This window comes from Haemorhous mexicanus (genome assembly GCF_027477595.1).
Source record: "Haemorhous mexicanus isolate bHaeMex1 chromosome 36 unlocalized genomic scaffold, bHaeMex1.pri SUPER_36_unloc_1, whole genome shotgun sequence".
Lineage (NCBI taxonomy): Eukaryota > Metazoa > Chordata > Aves > Passeriformes > Fringillidae > Haemorhous > Haemorhous mexicanus.
The window spans coordinates 34,752-57,010 of NW_026775993.1; the positions used below are offsets into that span (position 1 = coordinate 34,752).

Here is a 22,259-nt window from a genome sequence, read left to right on the forward strand (position 1 = left end):
GGTCTGGGGGCGTCAGGGGGTCCCCGAAATGATGGGGGGGGTCGGGGGTACCCCAAAAGGGTCGGGGGTCTTGGGGGGGGGGGGGTTGAGGGTGGATTTGGGGGTTCCTGGGGAATTTGGGAGTCGGGGTGGATTTGGGGAGGGGGTCCCGATGGGGATTTGGGGGCGTTCCTGACGAATTTGGGGGGTCCCGATGGGGATTTGGGGGGGGGTCCCTATGAGGATTTGGGGGGGTTCCCGGTGGGTTTTGGGGGGTCCCGATGAGGATTTGGGGGGGTCTCAATGAGGATTTGGGGGTGGGGTCCCGATGGATCTGGGGGGATTCCCGATGATTTTGGGGGTGTTCCGGGGGGGTTTCGGGGGTCCCCATGAATTTGGGGGTCCGGGAGGGTTTTGGGGGGTCCCGATGAGGATTTGGGGGGTCCCGATGAGAATTTGGGGGTGCCCCTGATGAGGATTTGGGGGTGGGATCCCGGTGGAACTGGGGAGGTTCCCGATGGATTTGGGGTTCCCGATGAGGATTTGGGGGGTGTTCCCGGGGGGGTTTCGGGGGTCCCCATGAATTTGGGGGTCCGGGAGGGTTTTGGGGGGGTCCCGATGAGAATTTGGGGGGTCCCGATGAGAATTTGGGGGTGCTCCTGATGAGGATTTGGGGGTGGGGTCCTGATGGAATTTTGAAGGTTCCCGATGGATTTGGGGGTTCCCGACGCGGAATTTGGGGGTGTTCCGGGGGGGGTTTCGGGGTCCCCATGAATTTGGGGGTCCTGGAGAGTTTTGGGGGGTCCCGATGAGGATTTGGGGGTGCCCCTGATGAGGATTTGGGGGTGGGATCCCGGTGGAACTGGGGAGGTTCCCGATGGATTTGGGGTTCCCGACGCGGAATTTGGGGGTGTCCCGGGGGGGTTTTGGGGGTCCCCATGAATTTGGGGGTCCGGGAGAGTTTTGGGGGGGTCCTGATGAGAATTTTGGGGTTGCTCCTGATGAGGATTTTGGGATGGGATTTGGGGGTGGGATCCTGGTGGAACTGGGGAGGTTCCCGAGAATTTGGGGATGCTCCTGGAGGCGATTTGGGGGATTCCCGGTGGGTTTTGGGGTCCCGATGAGGATTTGGGGTTCCCGATGAGGATTTGGGGGGTGTTCCCGGGGGGGTTTCGGGGTCCCCCATGAACTTGGGGGTCCGGGAGAGTTTTGGGGGGTCCCGATGAGGATTTTGGGGGGTCCCGATGAGGATTTGGGGGTGGGGATCCCGATGGAACTGGGGGGATTCCCGATGGATTTGACGCTCCCGATGCGGAATTTGGGGGGTGTTCCGGGGGGGGTTTCGGGGGTCCCCATGAATTTGGGGGTCCGGGAGAGTTTTGAGGGGGTCCCGATGAGAATTTGGGGGGGGGTCCTGATGAGAATTTGGGGGTGGAAATCCTGGTGGAACTGGGGAGGTTCCCGATGGATTTGGGGGTTCCCGATGCGGAATTTGGGGGTGTTCCGAGGGGGGGTTTTGGGGTCCCCATGAACTTGGGGGTCCGGTGAGAGTTTTGAGGGGTCCCGATGAGAATTTGGGGCTCCCCCATGAGAATTTGGGGGGTCCCGATGAGGATTTGGGGGGTCCCGATGAGAATTTGGGGGTGGGATCCCGGTGGAACTGGGGGAGGTTCCCGATGGATTTGACGCTCCGGATGCGAAATTTGGGGGTGTTCCGGGGGGGTTTCGGGGTCCCCATGAATTTGGGGTTCCGGGGGGGGGTTTTGGGGGGTCCCTGACCCGCGGCCAGCAGGCGCTGCACGCGCAGGTAGCTGATGGTCAGGCGCATGATGGACGCTTTGTCCAGGTGGGCGCTGACGCCGCGGGCGAAGGGCAGCGCCAGCGCCAGCTGCCCGAACACCTCGGCCTCGCGGCTGCGCCGGCACCGGGCGGCGTCCCGGGAGCGCTCCCGGCGGCCCTCGGGGGTCGGCCTGGGGGGCACCCCAAAAATGAGACCCTAAAAACCCCAAACTGAACCTCAAAATCCCAAAAAATCCCCAAATTGAACCAAAACCCCCAATGGACACCCCCAAAACTTCCCCCAGTGAGCCCCACCCCCTCCCGGGAGCGCTCCCGGCGGCCCTCGGGGGTCGGCCTGGGGGGGGACACCAAAAATGAGATCCTAAAAACCCCAAACTGAACCTCAAAATCCCCAAAAACCCCAAAACTGAACCCAAAAACCCCCAAACTGAACCCCAAAACTTCCCCCAGTGAGCCCCCACCCCGTCCCGGGAGCGCTCCCGGCGGCCCTCGGGGGTCGGCCTGGGGGGCACCCCAAAAATGATATCCTAAAAACCCCAAACTGAACCTCAAAATCCCCAAAAATCCCCAAACTGAACCCCCAAACCTGCCCCTTTATAAACAAAAATTCCCCCAGTGAGCCCCACCCCCTCCCGGGAGCGCTCCCGGCGGCCCTCGGGGGTCGGCCTGGGGGGGCACCCCAAAAAATGAGATCCTAAAAACCCCCTTTTGTACCCCAAAAATCCCCTAAACCCCAAAATGAACCCCCAAACTGAACCCCAAAACTTCACCGAGTGAGCCCCACCCCCTCCCGGGAGCGCTCCCGGCGGCCCTCGGGGGTCGGCCTGGGGGGGACCCCAAAAATGAGACCCCAAAAACCCCAAACTGAACCTCAAAATCCCAAAAAATCCCCAAACTGAACCCCAAAACCCCCCAAAATCCCCAAATTGAACCCAAAACCCCCAATGGACACCCCCAAAACTTCCCCCAGTGAGCCCCACCCTGTCCCGGGAGCGCTCCCGGCGGCTCTCGGGGGTCGGCCTGGGGGGCACCCCAAAAATGAGACCCCCAAAACCCCAAACTGAACCCCAAAACCTCCTTTTATACCCCCAAAACCCCCCAAACTGAACCCCAAAACCCCCCAAACTGAACCCCAAAACTTCACCGAGTGAACCCCACCCCCTCCCGGGAGCGCTCCCGGCGGCTCTCGGGGGTCGGCCTGGGGGGCACCCCAAAAATGAGATCCTAAAAACCCCAAACTGAACCTCAAAACCTCCTTTTATACCCCCAAAACCCCCCAAACTGAACCCCAAAACTTCACCCAGTGAACCCCACCCCGTCCCGGGAGCGCTCCCGGCAGCTCTCGGGGGTCGGCCTGGGGGGCACCCCAAAAATGAGATCCTAAAAACCCCAAACTGAACCTCAAAATCCCCAAAAACCCCAAAACTGAACACAAAACCCCCCAAACTGAACCCCCAAACCCCAATGGACACCCCCAAAACTTCCCCCAATGAACCCCACCCCGTCCCGGGAGCGCTCCCGGCGGCCCTCGGGGGTCGGCCTGGGGGGCACCCCAAAAATGAGACCCCAAAAAACCCCAAACTGAACCTCAAAATCCCCAAAAACCCCAAAACTGAACCCAAAAACCCCAATGGACGCCCCCAAAACTTCCCCCAGTGAGCCCCACCCCGTCCCGGGAGCGCTCCCGGCGGCCCTCGGGGGTCGGCCTGGGGGGCACCCCAAAAATGAGACCCCAAAAATCTCCTTTTGTACACCAAAAATCCCCTAAATCCCAAAAACTGAACCCCAAAATCCCCAAACTGAACCCCAAAACCCCCAAAAATGAACCCCAAAAACCCCAAACTGAACCCTAAAAAACCCAAAAATCCCCCCAAAACCCCAACCAGAACGCCAAAATCCCCAAAAATCCCCAAACTGAACCCCAAAATCCACAAAATCCCCAACCAGAACCCCAAAATCCCCAAAAATCCCCAAACTGAACCCCAAAACCCCCAAAAATGAACCCCAAACCCCAACCAGAACCCTAAAAAACCCAAAAATCCCCAAACTGAACCCCAAAACCCCCCAAAACCCCCCAAAATCCCCCCCAAACCCCAACCTGAACCCCAAAAATCCACAAAAATCCCCAAACTGAACCCCAAAACCCCCAAAAATCCCCCCCAAACCCCAACCAGAACCCTAAAAAACCCCAAAATCCCCAACCAGAACCCTAAAATCCCCAAAAATCCCCAACCTGAACCCCAAAACCCCCAAAAATACCCAGAAAACCCCAAACTGAACCCTAAAAAACCCCAAAATCCCCAAACTGAACCCCAAAACCCCCAAAAATCCCCAAAAAACCCCAACCAGAACCCTAAAAAACCCCAAAAATCCCCAAAATCCCATGCTCCCACCCTCCCATATTCCCATTTTCCCCCCATTTTTCCAGCATTTTCCATCTTTTCCTGTTCTCACCATCCCATATCCCAATTTTCCCCCTTTCTTCCCCAATTTTTTCCCTGTTTCCCCCCATTTTTTCCCCGTTTTTCTCCTATTTCCTCAGGATTTCCCCTTTTTTCACCATTTCCCATCAGTTCCCTTTCCTGTTCCTGCGTTCCCACCACCCAATATCCAAATTTTCCCCCCATTTTTTCCCATTTTTCCCCATTTTTCCCTCCATTTTCCCAGTTTCTCACTATTTCCCTCCCATTTTTCCCTTTTTTTTTCATTTTTTCCCCGTTTTTCCCCATTTCCCCCCATTTTCCCAGGATTTCCCATTTTCCCATGAATTCCCAAGTTTTTTCCGTGCCATGGGATAAGCTCTTCCCATTCCCCCCACCCCAAACCCCCATTTTTTTTCGGTTTTTTCCCATTTTTTCGCTGTTTTTCCCCATTTTTTTCGCTGTTTTTCCCCATTTTTTCGCTTTTTTTTTCCCATTTTTTCTCGGATTTTCCCCATTTTTTCACTGTTTTTCCCCATTTTCCCCCCATTTTTCCAGGATTTCCCATTTTCCCATGAATTCCCAAGTTTTTTCCGTGCCATGGGATAAGCTCTTCCCATTCCCCCCACCCCAAACCCCTATTTTTTTTCGGATTTTTCCCATTTTTTCACTGTTTTTTCCCCATTTTTTCGCTGTTTTTCCCCATTTTTTCCCCATTTTCCCAGGATTTCCCATTTTCCCATGAATTCCCGAGTTTTTTTCCGTGCCCTGGGGCCCGCGCACGTGCCGCTCCCGGGCCCTTCCCGTTCCCATTCCCCCCACCCCAAACCCCCATTTTTTTTCGGATTTTCCCCATTTTTTTTCGGTTTTTTCCCCATTTTTTCGCTGTTTTTTCCCATTTTTCCAGGATTTCCCATTTTCCCATGAATTCCCGAGTTTTTTCCGTGCCCTGGGGCCGCGCACGTGCCGCTCCCGGGCCCTTCCCGTTCCCGTTCCCCCCACCCCAAACCCCCATTTTTTTTCGGATTTTTCCCATTTTTTCACTGTTTTCCCCCATTTTTTCCCCGTTTTTCCCCATTTTTCCCCCATTTTCCCAGGATTTCCCATTTTCCCATGAATTCCCGAGTTTTTTCCGTGCCCTGGGGCCGCGCACGTGCCGCTCCCAGCCCTTCCCATTCCCATTCCCCCCCACCCCAAACCCCCTTTTTTTTTCGGATTTTTCCCATTTTTCCGCTGTTTTTCCCCATTTTTTCGCTGTTTTCCCCCATTTTCCCAGGATTTCCCATTTTCCCAAGAATTCCCGAGTTTTTTCCGTGCCCTGGGGCCGCGCACGTGCCGCTCCCGGGCCCTTCCCGTTCCCATTCCCCCCCACCCCAAACCCCCATTTTTTTTCGGATTTTTCCCATTTTTTCGCTGTTTTTTCCCATTTTTTCGCTGTTTTTTCCCATTTTTCCAGGATTTCCCATTTTCCCATGGATTCCCGAGTTTTTTCCGTGCCGTGGGGCCGCGCACGTGCCGCGCCCGGGCCCTTCCCGTTCCCATTCCCCCCACCCCAAACCCCCATTTTTTTTCGGATTTTTCCCATTTTTTCACTGTTTTCCCCCATTTTTTCCCCGTTTTTCCCCATTTTTCCCCCATTTTCCCAGGATTTCCCATTTTCCCATGAATTCCCGAGTTTTTTCCGTGCCCTGGGGCCGCGCACGTGCCGCTCCCAGCCCTTCCCATTCCCATTCCCCCCACCCCAAACCCCCTTTTTTTTTCGGATTTTTCCCATTTTTCCGCTGTTTTTCCCCATTTTTTCGCTGTTTTCCCCCATTTTCCCAGGATTTCCCATTTTCCCAAGAATTCCCGAGTTTTTTCCGTGCCCTGGGGCCGCGCACGTGCCGCTCCCGGGCCCTTCCCGATCCCGTTCCCCCCACCCCAAACCCCCGGTTTTTTTCGGTTTTTTTCCCATTTTTCCGCTGTTTTTCCCCATTTTTTCGCTGTTTTTTCCCGGTTTTCCCAGGATTTCCCATTTTCCCATGAATTCCCGAGTTTTTTCCGTGCCGTGGGGCCGCGCACGTGCCGCTCCCGGGCCGTTCCCGTTCCCATTCCCCCCACCCCAAACCCCCATTTTTTTTCGGATTTTCCCCATTTTTTTTCGGTTTTTTCCCATTTTTTCGCTGTTTTCCCCCATTTTTTCCAGGATTTCCCATTTTCCCATGAATTCCCGAGTTTTTTCCGTGCCCTGGGGCCGCGCACGTGCCGCTCCCGGGCCCTTCCCATTCCCGTTCCCCCCACCCCAAACCCCCATTTTTTTTCGGTTTTTTCCCATTTTTTCGCTGTTTTCCCCCATTTTTTCCCGGTTTTTCCAGGATTTCCCATTTTCCCATGGATTCCCGAGTTTTTTCCGTGCCGTGGGGCCGCGCACGTGCCGCGCCCGGGCCCTTCCCGTTCCCATTCCCCCCACCCCAAACCCCCGGTTTTTTTCGGGTTTTTTCCCATTTTTCCGCTGTTTTTCCCCATTTTTTCGCTGTTTTTTCCCATTTTTCCAGGATTTCCCATTTTCCCATGGATTCCCGAGTTTTTTCCGTGCCGTGGGGCCGCGCACGTGCCGCGCCCGGGACGGGCTGTTCCCGTTCCCTGTTCCCGTTCCCGTTCCTGTTCCTGGCTCCGAGCCCGGGGGGCCGCGGCCGGGGGAGCTCGGGGGCCCCGAGGGGGGCGTGGCCATGCAAATACATGGTGATTTATGCAAATGAGGAGGAGGGGATGGGCGGGAATGGGAGGATCGGGACTGGGACCAGCAGCGGAATGGGACTGGGACCAGTGCAGGGCGCAAACTGGGGCCAGTACCGGGTCCTAACTGGGACCAGTACCGGGCCCTAACTGGGATCAGTGCAGGGTGCAAACTGGGACCAGTACCAGGCTCTAACTGGGACCAGTACCGGGTCCTAACTGGGAGCAGTGCAGGGCGCAAACTGGGACCAGTACCGGGTCCTAACTGGTACCAGTACAGCGTGCAAACTGGGACCAGAACCAGGCTCTAATTGGGACCAGTGCAGGGCGCAAACTGGGACCAGTACAGGGTGCAAACTGGGACCAGTACCAGGCTCTAACTGGGAGCAGTGCAGGGCACAAACTGGGACCAGTACCAGGCTCTAACTGGGACCAGTGCAGGGCGCAAACTGGGACCAGTACCAGGCTCTAACTGGGACCAGTGCAGGGCGCAAACTGGGACCAGTACCAGGCTCTAACTGGGACCAGTGCAGGGCGCAAACTGGGACCAGTACCAGGCTCTAACTGGGACCAGTGCAGGGCGCAAACTGGGACTGGTACAAGGCGCAAACTGGGACCAGTGCAGGGTGCAAACTGGGACCAGAACCAGGCTCTAACTGGGACCAGTGCAGGGCGCAAACTGGGACTGGTACAAGGCGCAAACTGGGACCAGTGCAGGGTGCAAACTGGGACCAGAACCAGGCTCTAACTGGGACCAGTACCAGGTCCTAACTGGAACCAGTGCAGGGCACAAACTGGGACCAGTGCAGGATGTAAACTGGGACCAGTACACAGTACAAACTGGGACCAGTACACAGTACAAACTGGGACCAGTGCAGGGCACAAACTGGGACCAGTACTGGGAGCAAACTGGGACCGGTATGGAGTGCAAACTGGGACCAGTGCAGGGCACTAACTGGGCACAGCACAGGGTCCTAACTGGGACCAGTGCAGGGAGCAAACTGGGACCAGTACAGGGCGCGAACTGGGACCAGTACACAGTACAAACTGGGACCAGTGCACGGTACAAACTGGGACCAGTACCAGGCTCTAACTGGGACCAGTGCAGGGCGCAAACTGGGACCAGTACAGGGTCCTAACTGGGACCAGTACTGGGTCCTAACTGGGACCAGTACCAGGCGCTAACTGGCGCCAGTAAAAGCACTAACTGGCACCAGTACCAGTCACCAACTGGGACCAGTACAGGGTGCAAACTGGGACCAGCACCAGACACTAACTGGGACCAGTACCAGTCACCATCTGGGACCAGTACACAATGCAAACTGGGACCAGTACAGGGCGCAAACTGGGACCAGTACAGGGCGCAAACTGGGACCAGTGCACGGCGCAAACTGGGACCAGTACAAGCCGCAAACTGGGACCAGTACAGGGCGCAAACTGGGACCAGTGCAGGGCACAAACTGGGACCAGTGCACGGTGCAAACTGGGACCAGTACAGGGCACAAACTGGGACCAGTACAGGGCACAAACTGGGACCAGTACAGGGCGCAAACTGGACCAGTACAGGGCGCAAACTGGGACCAGTACTGGGAGCAAACTGGGACCAGTATCAGACTCTGACTGGGACCAGTATAGGGTGCAAACTGGGACCAGTACCAGGCGCTAACTGGCACCAGTAAACGCACTAACTGGCACCAGTACCAGTCACCAACTGGGACCAGTACACAGTACAAACTGGCACCAGTACAAGCGCAAACGGGGACCAGTACAGGGCGCAAACTGGGACCAGCACCAGACACTAACTGGGACCAGTACCAGTCACCATCTGGGACCAGTACACAATGCAAACTGGGACCAGTACAGGGCGCAAACTGGGACCAGTACAGGGCGCAAACTGGAACCAGTGCACGGTACAAACTGGGACCAGTACAGGGCGCAAACTGGACCAGTACAGGGCGCAAACTGGGACCAGTGCAGGGCACAAACTGGACCAGTACAGGGCACAAACTGGACCAGTACAGGGCGCAAACTGGGACCAGTACAGGGCACAAACTGGGACCAGTACAGGGCACAAACTGGGACCAGTACCGATCACCAACTGGGACCAGTACAGGGTGCAAACTGGGACCAGTACAGGGCACAAACTGGGACCAGTGCAGGATGTAAACTGGGACCAGTACACAGTACAAACTGGGACCAGTACAGGGCGCAAACTGGGACCAGTACCAGTCACCATCTGGGACCAGTACAGGGTGCAAACTGGGACCAGTACAGGGCACAAACTGGGACCAGCACCAGACACTAACTGGGACCAGTACCAGTCACCATCTGGGACCAGTACAGGGCACAAACTGGGACCAGTACAGGGCGCAAACTGGGACCAGTGCACAGTGCAAACTGGGACCAGTGCACGGCGCAAACTGGGACCAGTACAGGGTGCAAACTGGGACCAGTGCACGGCGCAAACTGGGACCAGTACAGGGTGCAAACTGGGACCAGTACAGGGCGCAAACTGGGACCAGTGCACGGTGCAAACTGGGACCAGTACAGGGTGCAAACTGGGACCAGTGCACGGTGCAAACTGGGACCAGTACAGGGCGCAAACTGGGACCAGTGCAGGGCACAAACTGGGACCAGTGCACGGTGCAAACTGGGACCAGTACCGATCACCAACTGGGACCAGTACAGGGTGCAAACTGGGACCAGTACAGGGCGCAAACTGGGACCAGTACAGGGCGCAAACTGGGACCAGTGCACGGTGCAAACTGGGACCAGTACCGATCACCAACTGGGACCAGTACCGGTGACTAACTGGGCCCAGCACGAAGCGTGTGCCCGTGTCCCCCACGTGTCCCCCACGTGTCCCACTCGAGGCCACCCCTGTCCCCACTTTTGGGGGGTCCCTGAGCCCCTCCCGGGCGCCACGTGGGACCGACCCCTCCCCAATTCGGGGGTCCCACCCCGATCTGGGACCCTCCCAAAGTCCCCAAAGTCCCCAAAAAGTCCCCCAAAAGTCCCCAAACTCCTCCTGTGCCCCCCCAGGAGGGCGGGTCCCGACCCCTCCGGGACCCCCAAACCGACTCCGGGACCCCCCCCCCCAATTCCCGGTCCCGCCCACCCGGGGATCCCGGTGCTGGGACACCCAAAGGGGGGGCGGATCCCGCCTCCCCCTCCCCCCCAATTCCTGCTCCGGGACCCCCCCCCAAATCAACCGGACCCCGCCCCCGCCGGGGGTCCCATTCCCGGGACGCCCCCCCGGGACCGGTCCCGCCCTTTCCGGGGGTCCCGAGACCCCCCAAATCAACCGGACCCCGCCCCCCCCGGGGGTCCCATTCCCGGGACGCCCCCCCCGGGACCGATCCTGACCCCCCCGGGGGTCCCCAGACCGGACCCCACCCCCCCCGGTGGCCGGTCCCGGACGCCCCCCCAGCAATTCCAGCCCCGGGACCACCCCCCAGGACCGGACCCCACCCCCCCCGGTGGCCGCTCCGGGACCCCCCCCCCTCGGTAATTCCAGCCCCGGGACCCCCCCCAAACCGAGCCCCGCCCCCCCTGAGGGTCCCAGACGGGGACCCCAGCCCCGGGGCCGGACCCCGCCCCTCCCGGGGGTCGCATTCCCGGACCCCGCCCCCCCCCGGGGGTCGCGTTCCCGGGACGTTCCGCTGCCGGTGACCCCTCCAGGACCCCCCCCCCGGGGGTTTGAGCCCCGGGACCCCTCCCCAAAATCGCCGCGCCCCCCCCGTACCTCGGCCCGGGCCGCCCGTCCATGGCCGCCGCTGCCGCGCCCTCCGCACCCACCGCGCCGAGCCCCCTCCTCGGACACGCCCCCTCCGACAGGCCACGCCCCCTAAGGACACGCCCCTCACTCACACACCCCCTGCGGGACACACCCCCCTCCCCAAAATACCAGCGCGGGACACGCCCCCTTTTGCACACTCCCCTTTAGGGAATACCACGCCCATTTTTATTAAGCTCCGCCCATAACACCACGCCCCTCCCTCAAATAATCTAAAAGACACGCCCCCTCTGAGACACGCCCCTTCAAGGACCACGCCCACTCCTGAACGCGCCCCGGCCACGACACACCCTTCTTAGTGACCACGCCCACTTCCCAGACCACGCCCATCGAACGCACACCCTCTTATGTGGGCGTGGCCTGCTCCCGAACACACCCCCTCACCTGGACGCGACCACGCCCCCGCACAGACCACGCCCCATCGAGAAGGAAATGTCCCGCTCATCTCTTTGGCCACGCCCCCTTTGGCACGTGTCACTCGCGGCTCCTGAGGCCGCGCCCACAAACCACCGGCCACGCCCCCCGCGACCCCCAAAATTCCCTTTGGGCCCCCCCCCCGAATTTACCCTGAGCCCGCGACCCCTCCCCAAACCCGCTCTGGGACCCCCAAAATCCCTCAAAATATCCCCAAATTCACTCCGAGACCCCAAAATCCCCCCCGAGATTCCCCAAATTCCTCCGGGACCCCCTCAAACCCCCTCCCTACCCCTCTGAGACCCCCAAAACCCCCTCGGAGACCCCCAAATTCCCCTCTGAGACCCCCTAAAGCCCCCCTGAATTCCCCCAAATTTCCCCCAGGGACTCCCAAACTCCCCCCTGGATTCCCCCAAATCCCCCCCGAGACCCCTAAAATCCCCCTGGGACCCCCAAATTCCCCCCTGGATTCGCCCAAATCCCCCCCGAGACCCCCAAAATCCCCCTGGGACCCCCAAATTCCCCCCTGGATTCCCCCAAATCCCCCCCGAGACCCCCAAATTCCCCCCTGGGACCCCCAAATTCCCCCCTGGATTCCCCCAAATCCCCCCCGAGACCCCCAAATTCCCCCCTGGGACCCCCAAATTCCCCCCTGGATTCCCCCAAATCCCCCCCGAGACCCCTAAAATCCCCCTGGGACCCCCAAATTCCCCCTTGGATTCCCCCAAATCCCCCCCGAGACCCCCAAAATCCCCCTGGGACCCCCAAATTCCCCCCTGGATTCCCCCAAATCCCCCTCGAGACCCCTAAATTCCCCCCGAGACCCCCAAATTCCCCCCTGGATTCCCCGAAATTCCCCCCGAGACCCCCGAAATCCCCCTGGGACCCCCAAAATCCCCCTGGGACCCCCAAATTCCCCCTTGGATTCCCCCAAATCCCCCCCGAGACCCCCAAAATCCCCCTGGGACTCCCAAATTCCCCCCTGGATTCCCCCAAATCCACCCCGAGACCCCTAAAATCCCCCTGGGACCCCAAAATTCCCCCCTGGATTCCCTCAAATCCCCCCCGAGACCCCTAAAATCCCCCTGGGACCCCCAAATTCCCCCTTGGATTCCCCCAAATCCCCCCCGAGACCCCCAAATTCCCCCTGGGACCCCCAAATTCCCCCCTGGATTTCCCCAAATCCCCCCCGAGACCCCCAAAATACCCCTGGGACCCCCAAATTCCCCCCTGGATTTCCCCAAATTCCCCCCGAGACCCCCAAAATCCGCCTGGGACCCCCAAATCTCCCCCTGGATTCCCCCAAATCCCCCCCGAGACCCCCAAATTCCCCCCAGGGACCCCCAAATTCCCCCCTGGATTCCCCCAAATCCCCCCCGAGACCCCTAAAATCCCTCTGGGACCCCCAAATTCCCCCTTGAATTCCCCCAAATCCCCCCCCGAGACCCCCAAAATCCCCCCTGGATTCCCCCAAATCCCCCCCGAGACCCCCAAAATCCCCCTGGGACTCCCAAATTCCCCCCTGGATTCCCCAAAATCCCCCCGAGACCCCCAAATTCCCCCCTGGATTCCCCCAAATCCCCCCCGAGACCCCTAAAATCCCCCTGGGACCCCCAAATTCCCCCCTGGATTCCCCCAAATCCCCCCCGAGACCACCAAAATCCCCCCTGGGACCCCCAAATTCCCCCCTGGATTTCCCCAAATCCCCCCCGAGACCCCTAAAATCCCCCCTGGGACCCCCAAATTCCCCCCTGGATTCCCCCAAATTCCCCCCGGGACCTCCAATCTCCCCTGAGACCCCGCCCCTCGACAAAACCACGCCCATCCCCCTTTTGGCCACGCCCACCTCGTCTCCCATTGGCAGTCGCCCCCGCGGTGACCCGGAAGTGGCTCCGCCCAGGCCGTGCCCCGGAAGCGCAGCGGGAGCGGCGGGAGCGGTAGAGCGGCAGCCATGTGAGAGCGGCGGGGAAAATGGGGCAAAAACCGGGAAAAACGGGAAAAAAAACGGGGAGAAAACCGGAATGGGGAGGGGTAGGGAGGGGAGGGAGAGCGGGGGGAACGGGGGAGAGGCGGAAATGGGTAACGGGGGGACGCGGAACGGAGCCGGGCCTGGGCCTGGGCCTGGTTTGGTCTCTCTGCTGGCCCTGCCGCGGTCCCCGAATGTGTCCCGGTGTCCCCAGACCTGACCTTGTGTCCTCAGACCTGTCCCCGGACCTGTCCGGTGTCCCCAACCCTGTCCCCAAACCGGTCCTGTGTCCCCAAACGTGTCCCTTGTCCCCAGACCTGTCTCCATCCCTGTCTGGTGTCACTGAACCTGTCCCCAAACCTGTCCTGATGTCCCCAACCCTGTTCCCAAACCTGTCCTGGTCCCCAACCCTGTCCCCATCCCCGTCCTGGTGTCCCCAGACCTGTCCCCAAACCGGTCCCGGTGTCCCCAAACCGGTCCAGGTGTCCCCAAACCGGTCCTGTGTCCCCAAACCAGTCCTGTGTCCCCAAACGTGTCCCGGTGTCCCCAGACCTGTCCTGGTGTCCACAAACTTGTCCCCATCGCTGTCCTGGTGTCACCAAACCTGTCCCCAAACCTGTCCCATGTCCCCAAACCTGTCTTGCCCTTTCCTGTCACATCCCTGTCCGCAGGATCCAGGCGTCCCCAGACTGTCCCCCCATGTCCCAGTGTCCCCGTGCTGTCCCAGTGATGTCCCCAACGTCCCCCCGGTGTCCCCAATGTCCCCAGGAGCCTGCTAAACAATCCCAAGAGCGAGATGACCCCAAGGAACGATCTCCATGTCCCTGTGTCCCCTTGTTCCCCTGATTTCCGTGATGTCTCCATGACATCTCCATGATCCCACGATGTCCCCACGATGTCCCCAACGTCCCCCTGATGTCCCCAATGTCCCCCTGGTGTCCCCAATGTCCCCAGGAGCTCTTGAACAAGCCCAAGAGCGAGATGACCCCAAGGAACGGTCTCCACGTCCCTGTGTCCCCTTGTTCCCCTGATTTCCGTGATGTCCCCACAATGTCCCTGTTGTCCCCATGATGTCCCCAATGTCCCCCTGGTGTCCCCAATGTCCCCAGGAGCTGCTGAACAAGCCCAAGAGCAAGATGACCCCAAGGAACGACCTCCATGTCCCTGTGTCCCCTCGTTCCCCTGATTTCCGTGATGTCCCCACAATGTCCCTGTTGTCCCCATGATGTCCCCAACGTCCCCCCGGTGTCCCCAATGTCCCCAGGAGCTGCTGAACAAGCCCAAGAGCGAGATGACCCCAGAGAACAATCTCCATGTCCCTGTGTCCCCTCGTTCCCCTGATTTCTGTGATGTCTCCATGATCCCACGATGTCCCCACGATGTCCCCAACGTCCCCCTGATGTCCCCAACGTCCCCCCGATGTCCCCAGTGTCCCCAGGAGCTGCTGAACACTCCCAAGAGCTAGATGACCCCAAGGAACCACCTCCATGTCCCTGTGTCCCCTCGTTCCCCTGATTTCCGTGATGTCCCCACGATGTCCCTGTTGTCCTCACGATGTCCCCACGATGTCCCCAACGTCCCCCTGGTGTCCCCAATGTCCCCAGGAGCTGCTGAACAAGCCCAAGAGCTAGATGACCCCAAGGAACGATCTCCATGTCCCTGTGTCCCCTCGTTCCCCTGATTTCCATGATCTCTCCATGACATCTCCATGATCCCACGATGTCCCCACGATGTCCCCAACGTCCCCCCGCTGTCCCCAATGTCCCCAGGAGCTGCTGAACAAGCCCAAGAGCGAGATGACCCCAAGGAATGATCTCCATGTCCCTGTGTCCCCTCGTTCCCCTGATTTCCGTGATCTCTCCATGACATCTCCATGATCCCACGATGTCCCCACGATGTCCCCAACGTCCCCCTGGTGTCCCCAATGTCCCCAGGAGCTGCTGAACAATCCCAAGAGCGAGATGACCCCAGAGAACAATCTCCATGTCCCTGTGGCCCCTCGTTCCCCGGATTTCCGTGATGTCCCCACGATGTCCCTGTTGTCCCCATGATGTCCCCAACGTCCCCCTGATGTCCCCCTGGTGTCCCCAATGTCCCCAGGAGCTGCTGAACAAGCCCAAGAGCGAGATGACCCCAAGGAACGATCTCCATGTCCCTGTGTCCCCTTGTTCCCCTGATTTCCATGATGTCCCCACGATGTCCCTGATGCCCCCACGATGTCCCCATGATGTCCCTGATGCCCCCACGATGTTCCCAACGTCCCCCCGGTGTCCCCAATGTCCCCAGGAGCTGCTGAACAAGCCCAATAGCGAGATGACCCCAAGGAACGATCTCCATGTCCCTGTGTCCCCTCGTTCCCCGGATTTCCGTGATGTCCCCACGATGTCCCTGTTGTCCCCATGATGTCCCCAACGTCCCTGTGGTGTCCCCAATGTCCCCAGGAGCTGCTGAACAAGCCCAAGAGCGAGATGACCCCAGAGAACAATCTCCATGTCCCTGTGTCCCCTCGTTCCCCCGGATTTCCGTGATGTCCCCACGATGTCCCTGTTGTCCCCATGATGTCCCCAACGTCCCCCTGGTGTCCCCAATGTCCCCAGGAGCTGCTGAACAAGCCCAAGAGCAAGATGACCCCAAGGAATGATCTCCATGTCCCTGTGTCCCCTCGTTCCCCTGATTTCCATGATCTCCCCATGATGTCCCTGATGCCTCCACGATGTCCCCACGATGCCCCTGATGCCCCCACGATGTCCCCACGATGTCCCCAACGTCCCCCTGATGTCCCCAGTGTCCCCAGGAGCTGCTGAACAAGCCCAAGAGCGAGATGACCCCAAGGAACGATCTCCATGTCCCTGTGTCCCCTGATTTCCATGATCTCTCCATGATCCCACAATGTCCCCATGATGTCCCCAACGTCCCCCCGGTGTCCCCAATGTCCCCCTGGTGTCCCCAATGTCCCCAGGAGCTGCTGAACAAGCCCAAGAGCGAGATGACCCCAAGGAACGATCTCCATGTCCCTGTGTCCCCTCGTTCCCCTGATTTCCGTGATGTCTCCATGACATCTCCATGATCCCACGATGTCCCCACGATGTCCCTGTTGTCCCCACGATGTCCCCAATGTCCCTGTGGTGTCCCCAATGTCCCCAGGAGCTGCTGAACAAGCCCAAGAGCGAGATGACCCCAAGGAACGATCTCCATGTCCCTGTGTCCCCTCGTTCCCCTGATTTCCATGATGTCCCCACGATGTCCCTGTTGTCCTCACGATGTCCCCACTGTCCCCCTGATGTCCCCCTGGTGTCCCCAATGTCCCCAGGAGCTGCTGAACAATCCCAAGAGCGAGATGACCCCAAGGAACGATCTCTGTGTCTCCGTGTCCCCTCATTCCCCTGATTTCCGTGATCTCTCCATGATCTCTCCATGATCTCACGATGTCCCTGATGCCCCCACGATGTCCCCATGATGTCCCCACGATGTCCCCACGATGTCCCCAACGTCCCCCCGGTGTCCCCAATGTCCCCAGGAGCTGCTGAACAAGTCCAAGAGCAAGATGACCCCAAGGAACGATCTCTGTGTCTCCGTGTCCCCTCATTCCCCTGATTTCCGTGATCTCTCCATGATATCTCCATGATCTCACAATGTCCCCACGATGTCCCCAACATCCCCCTGATGTCCCCAATGTCCCCCTGGTGTCCCCAATGTCCCCAGGAGCTGCTGAACAAGCCCAAGAGCGAGATGACCCCAAGGAACGATCTCCATGTCCCTGTGTCCGTTCGTTCCCCTGATTTCCATGATCTCTCCATGATCCCACAATGTCCTCACGATGTCCCCAACGTCCCCCCGGTGTCCCCAATGTCCCCAGGAGCCTGCTGAACAAGCCCAAGAGCGAGATGACCCCCGAGGAGCTGCAGAAGCGCGAGGAGGAGGAGTTCAACACGGGCCCGCTGTCGGTGCTGACGCAGAGCGTCAAGAACAACACCCAGGTGCTCATCAACTGCCGCAACAACAAGAAGCTGCTGGGCCGCGTCAAGGCCTTCGACAGGTGTGTCCTCCGTGTCCCCAAGGTGTCACCGGGGTCCCCAAGGTGTCACCGAGGTCCCCATGCTGTCACCTGAGTCGGATCAGTGTCCCCATGGTGTCCCCGTGGTGGGCTCGGTGTCATCGTGGGTTCCCCTGGGCCTTCAGCAGATTCATCTCCGGGGTTTTCAGTGTCCCTAAAGTGTCCCCAAGGTGTCACTGTGGTCCTCGAGGTGTCACCGAGGTCCCCATGCTGTCACCAGGGTCGGATCAGTGTCCCCATGGTGTCCCCGTGGTGGGCTCGGTGTCATCGTGGGTTCACCTGGGCCTTCAGCAGATTCATCTCCGGGGTTTTCAGTGTCCCCAAGGTGTCCCCAAGGTGTCACCAGGGTCCTCAAGGTGTCACCTGGGTCCCTATGATGTCCCCATGGTGTCCCCAAGGTCAGCTCAGTGTCATCATGGGTTCCCATGGGCCTTCAGCAGATTCATCTCCGGGGTTTTCAATGTCCCCAAGGTGTCACCAAGGTCCCTATGATGTCACGTGAGTCGGATTAGTGTCCCCATGGTGTCCCCATGGTGGGCTCAGTGTCATCATGGGTTCCCGTGGGCCTTCAGCAGATTCATCTCCGGGGTTTTCAGTGTCCCTAAAGTGTCCCCAAGTTGTCACCGGGGTCCCCACGGTGTCACCTGCGTTTTTCCCCCCAAACTCCATTTCCTGATCCCAAATCCCATTTTCCCCCCCAAATTCCCATTTTTCCCCCCAAATTCCCATTTTTTCCCCAAAACTCCATTTCCTGTCCCCTAAAATCCCCATTTTTCCCCCAAAACCCCCTTTTTTTCTCTCCAAAAATCCCATTTTCTTTCCTAAAATCCCCATTTTTCCCCCAAAACCCCCTTTTTTCTCTCCAAAAACCCCATTTTCTTTCCTAAAATCCCCATTTTTCCCCCAAAACCCCTTTTTTTCTCTCCAAAAATCCCATTTTCTTTCCCAAAATCCCATTTTTCCCCCAAAACCACCTTTTTTCTCTCCAAAAATCCCATTTTCTTTCCCAAAATCCCCATTTTTCCCCCAAAACCCCCTTTTTTCTCTCCAAAAATCCCATTTTCTTTCCCAAAATCCCATTTTTCCCCCCAAACACCCCATTCTCCCCCCCAAATCCCATTTTCCCCCCAAATTCCCATTTTTCCCCCCCAATTCCCATTTTTTCCCCCCAAACTCCATTTCCTATCCCCTAAAATCCCCATTTTTTCCCCAAAATCCCCATTTTTTCCCCCAAAACCCCCTTTTTTCTCTCCAAAAATCCCATTTTCTCTCCCAAAATCCCATTTTTCCCCCAAAACCACCTTTTTTCTCTCCAAAAACCCCATTTTCTTTCCCAAAATCCCCATTTTTCCCCCAAAACCCCCTTTTTTCTCTCCAAAAACCCAATTTTCTTTCCCAAAATCCCCATTTTTCTCCCCCAAAACCCCAAATTTTTTCCCAAAATCCCAAATTTTTTCCCCAAAAATCCCAAATTTTTTCCCCCCAGGCACTGTAACATGGTGCTGGAGAACGTCAAGGAGATGTGGACGGAGGTGCCCAAGAGCGGCAAAGGCAAGAAGAAATCCAAGCCCGTCAACAAGGACCGCTACATCTCCAAGATGTTCCTGCGCGGGGACTCCGTCATCGTCGTGCTCCGCAACCCCCTCATCGCTGGGAAGTAGGGATGGACGTCCCTGGAACCTTCCAGAACCTTCCAGAACCTTCCAGAATCTTCCCAGAACCTTCCAGAACCTCCCAGAGCGACTCCGTCATCGTCGTGCTCCACAACCCCCTCATCGCTGGGAAATTGGGAATTCCTGATGGGAACATCCTCTGGAACCTTCCAGAACCTTCCCAGAACCTTCCCAGAACCTTCCGGAACCTCCCAGAGTGACTCCATCATAGTCGTGCTCGGCAACCCCCTCATCGCTGGGAAGTAGAGATGGATGTCCCTGGAACCTTCCAGAACCTTCAGGAACCACCCCAGAACCTTCCAGAACCATCCTAGAGCGACTCCGTCATCGTCGTGCTCCGCAACCCCCTCATCGCTGGGAAATAGGGATGGACAGGACATCCTTGGAACCTTCCAGAACCTTCAGGAACCACCCCAGCTCCATCCCTGGAACCTTCCAGAACCTTCCAGAACCCTCCCAGAGCGACTCCGTCATCGTCGTGCTCCGCAACCACCTCATCGCTGGGAAGTAGGGATGGACATCCCTGGAACCTTCCAGAACCTTCAGGAACCTTCCCAGAACCTTCCCAGAGCAATTCCGTCATCGTCGTGCTCCGCAACCCCCTCATCGCTGGGAGGTAGGGATGGACGTCCCTGGAACCTTCCAGAACCTTCAGGAACCACCCCAGATCCATCCCTGGAACCTTCCAGAACCTTCCCAGAACCTTCCAGAACCATCCCAAAGCGACTCCGTCATCGTCGTGCTCCGCAACCCCCTCATCGCTGGGAAATAGGGATGGACGTCCCTGGAACCTTCCAGAACCTTCCCAGAACCTTCCGGAACCATCCCAGAGCGACTCCGTCATCGTCGTGCTCCGCAATCCCCTCATCACTGGGAAGTAGGGATGGACGTCCCTGGAACCTTCCAGAACCTTCAGGAACCACCCCAGAACCTTCCAGAACCATCCCAGAGCGACTCCGTCATCGTCGTGCTCCGCAACCCCCTCATCGCTGGGAAGTAGAGATGGACATCCTTGGAACCTTCCAGAACCGTCAGGAACCACCCCAGCTCCATCCCTGGAACCTTCTGGAACCTTCCAGAACCATCCCAGAGCGACTCCGTCATCGTCGTGCTCCGCAACCCCCTCATTGCTGGGAAGTAGGGATGGACGTCCCTGGAACCTTCCAGAACCTTCCAGAACCTTCCCTGAACCTTCCAGAACCATCCCAGAGCAACTCCGTCATCGTCGTGCTCCGCAACCCCCTCATCGCTGGGAAGTAGGGATGGACGTCCCTGGAACCTTCCAGAACCTTCAGGAACCTTCCCAGAACCATCCCTGGAACCTTCCAGAACCACCCCAGAACCTTCCAGAACCTTCCAGAACCATCCCAGAGCGACTCCGTCATCGTCGTGCTCCGCAACCCCCTCATCGCTGGGAAGTAGGGATGGACATCCCTGGAACCTTCCAGAACCTTCCGGAACCTCCCAGAACGTTCCGGAACCTCCCAGAGCGACTCCGTCATTGTCGTGCTCCACAACCCCCTCATCGCTGGGAAATAGGGATGGACGTCCCTGGAACCTTCCAGAACCTTCCGGAACCACCCCAGATCCATCCCTGGAACCTTCCAGAACCACCCCAGAACCTTCCAGAACCATCCCAGAGCGACTCCGTCATCGTCGTGCTCCGCAACCCGCTCATCGCTGGGAAATAGAGATGGACATCCATGGAACCTTCCAGAACCTTCCCAGATCCCTCAGAACCTTCCAGAACCATCCCAGAGCGACTCCGTCATCGTCGTGCTCCGCAACCCCCTCATCGCTGGGAAGTAGAGATGGACATCCCTGGAACCTTCCAGAACCTTCCAGAACCTTCAGGAACCACCCCAGATCCATCCCTGGAACCTTCCAGAACCTTCCAGAACCTTCCAGAACCACCCCAGAACCTTCCAGAACCATCCCAGAGCGACTCCGTCATCGTCGTGCTCCGCAACCCCCTCATCGCTGGGAAGTAGAGATGGACATCCATGGAACCTTCCAGAACCTTCCGGAACCATCCCAGCTCCATCCCTGGAACCTTCCAGAACCACCCCAGAACCTTCCCAGAACCTTCCAGAACCTTCCAGAACCATCCCAGAGCGACTCCGTCATCGTCGTGCTCCACAACCCCCTCATCGCTGGGAAGTAGGGATGGACATCCATGGAACCTTCCAGAACCTTCCCAGAACCACCCCAGATCCATCCCTGGAACCTTCCAGAACCTTCCCAGAACCTTCCAGAACCCTCCCAGAGCGACTCCGTCATCGTCGTGCTCCGCAACCCCCTCATCGCTGGGAAGTAGAGATGGACGTCCCTGGAACCTTCCAGAACCTTCTGGAACCTTCCCAGCTCCATCCCTGGAATCTTCCAGAACCTTCCAGAACCATCCCAGAGCGACTCCGTCATCGTCGTGCTCTGCAACCCCCTCATTGCTGGGAAATAGGGATGGACGTCCCTGGAACCTTCCAGAACCTTCCAGAACCTTCCAGAACCTTCCACAACCACCCCAGAACCTTCCAGAACCTTCCCAGAACCTTCCAGAACTTCCCCAGATTTTCTTCCTGGATCTTTCTGGAACCTTCCAGAACTTCCCCACATTTCCCCCTGGATCTTTCTGGAACCTTCCAGAACTTCCCCACATTTCCCCCTGGATCTTTCTGGAACCTTCCAGAACCTTCCCAGATTTCCCCCTGGATCTTTCTGGAACCTTCCGGAACTTCCCCAGATTTCCCCTTGGATCTTTCTGGAACCTTCCAGAACTTTCCCAGATTTCCCCCTGGATCTTTCTGGAACCTTCCAGAACTTTCTCAGATTTTCCCCAGGATCTTTCTGGAACCTTCCAGAACTTTCCCAGATTTCCCCCTGGATCTTTCTGGAACCTTCCAGAACTTTCCCAGATTTCCCCCTGGATCTTTCTGGAACCTTCCAGAACTTTCTCAGATTTTCCCCAGGATCTTTCTGGAACCTTCCAGAACTTTCCCAGATTTCCCCCTGGATCTTTCTGGAACCTTCCAGAACTTTCCCAGATTTCCCCCTGGATCTTTCTGGAACCTTCCGGAACCTTCCCAGATTTCCCCCAGGATCTTTCTGGAACCTTCCAGAACTTTCCCAGATTTTCCCCAGGATCTTTCTGGAACCTTCCAGAACTTTCCCAGATTTCCCCCTGGATCTTTCTGGAACCTTCCAGGACTTCCCCAGATTTCCCCCTGGATCTTTCTGGAACCTTTCCCAGATTTCCCCCTGGATCTTTCTGGAACCTTCCAGAACTTTCCCACATTTCCCCCTGGATCTTTCTGGAACCTTCTGGAACCTTCCCAGATTTCCCCCTGGATCTTTCTGGAACCTTCCAGAACTTTCCCATATTTCCCCCTGGATCTTTCTGGAACCTTCCAGACCTTTCCCAGATTTTCTCCCTGGATCTTTCTGG

At 58.1% G+C, this 22,259-nt stretch overlaps 2 protein-coding genes across 40 annotated transcripts in view; one reads left to right on the top strand and one right to left on the bottom strand.

Annotated features, from left to right (window-relative positions):
* Positions 1 to 11,132, bottom strand: part of HIF3A (hypoxia inducible factor 3 subunit alpha) — a gene marked incomplete at its 3' end in the record, with an annotated part of 45,198 nt that extends 34,066 nt beyond the window's left edge. Inside the window, 3 exon segments of the mRNA XM_059837460.1 lie at positions 1,759 to 1,949; positions 10,660 to 10,761; positions 11,095 to 11,132. Of these exon segments, the coding sequence (XP_059693443.1) occupies positions 1,759 to 1,949; positions 10,660 to 10,761; positions 11,095 to 11,132 (331 nt within the window).
* A 1,854-nt stretch (positions 11,133 to 12,986) lies between these two features.
* On the top strand, positions 12,987 to 21,410 carry SNRPD2 (small nuclear ribonucleoprotein D2 polypeptide). 39 transcript variants are annotated; one of them, XM_059837470.1, is made up of 9 exons: positions 18,808 to 18,995; positions 19,124 to 19,249; positions 19,348 to 19,879; positions 19,978 to 20,120; positions 20,174 to 20,258; positions 20,376 to 20,418; positions 20,656 to 20,718; positions 21,022 to 21,163; positions 21,346 to 21,385. In XM_059837470.1, the coding sequence occupies exons 1-8, from the start codon at positions 18,808 to 18,810 to the stop codon at positions 21,132 to 21,134; spliced, it is 1,293 nt and encodes a 430-aa protein (XP_059693453.1). In that variant the 3' UTR covers positions 21,135 to 21,163; positions 21,346 to 21,385. The 39 variants fall into 39 exon arrangements, 34 of the variants coding, with proteins under 34 accessions (XP_059693481.1, XP_059693477.1, XP_059693479.1 ...); XM_059837465.1 differs by adding an exon at positions 20,740 to 21,010 and having other exon boundaries at positions 19,978 to 20,258; positions 20,656 to 20,708; positions 21,045 to 21,410; XM_059837468.1 differs by adding an exon at positions 20,740 to 20,902 and having other exon boundaries at positions 19,978 to 20,258; positions 20,656 to 20,708; positions 21,045 to 21,410.
* Positions 21,411 to 22,259: the final 849 nt, after the last annotated feature.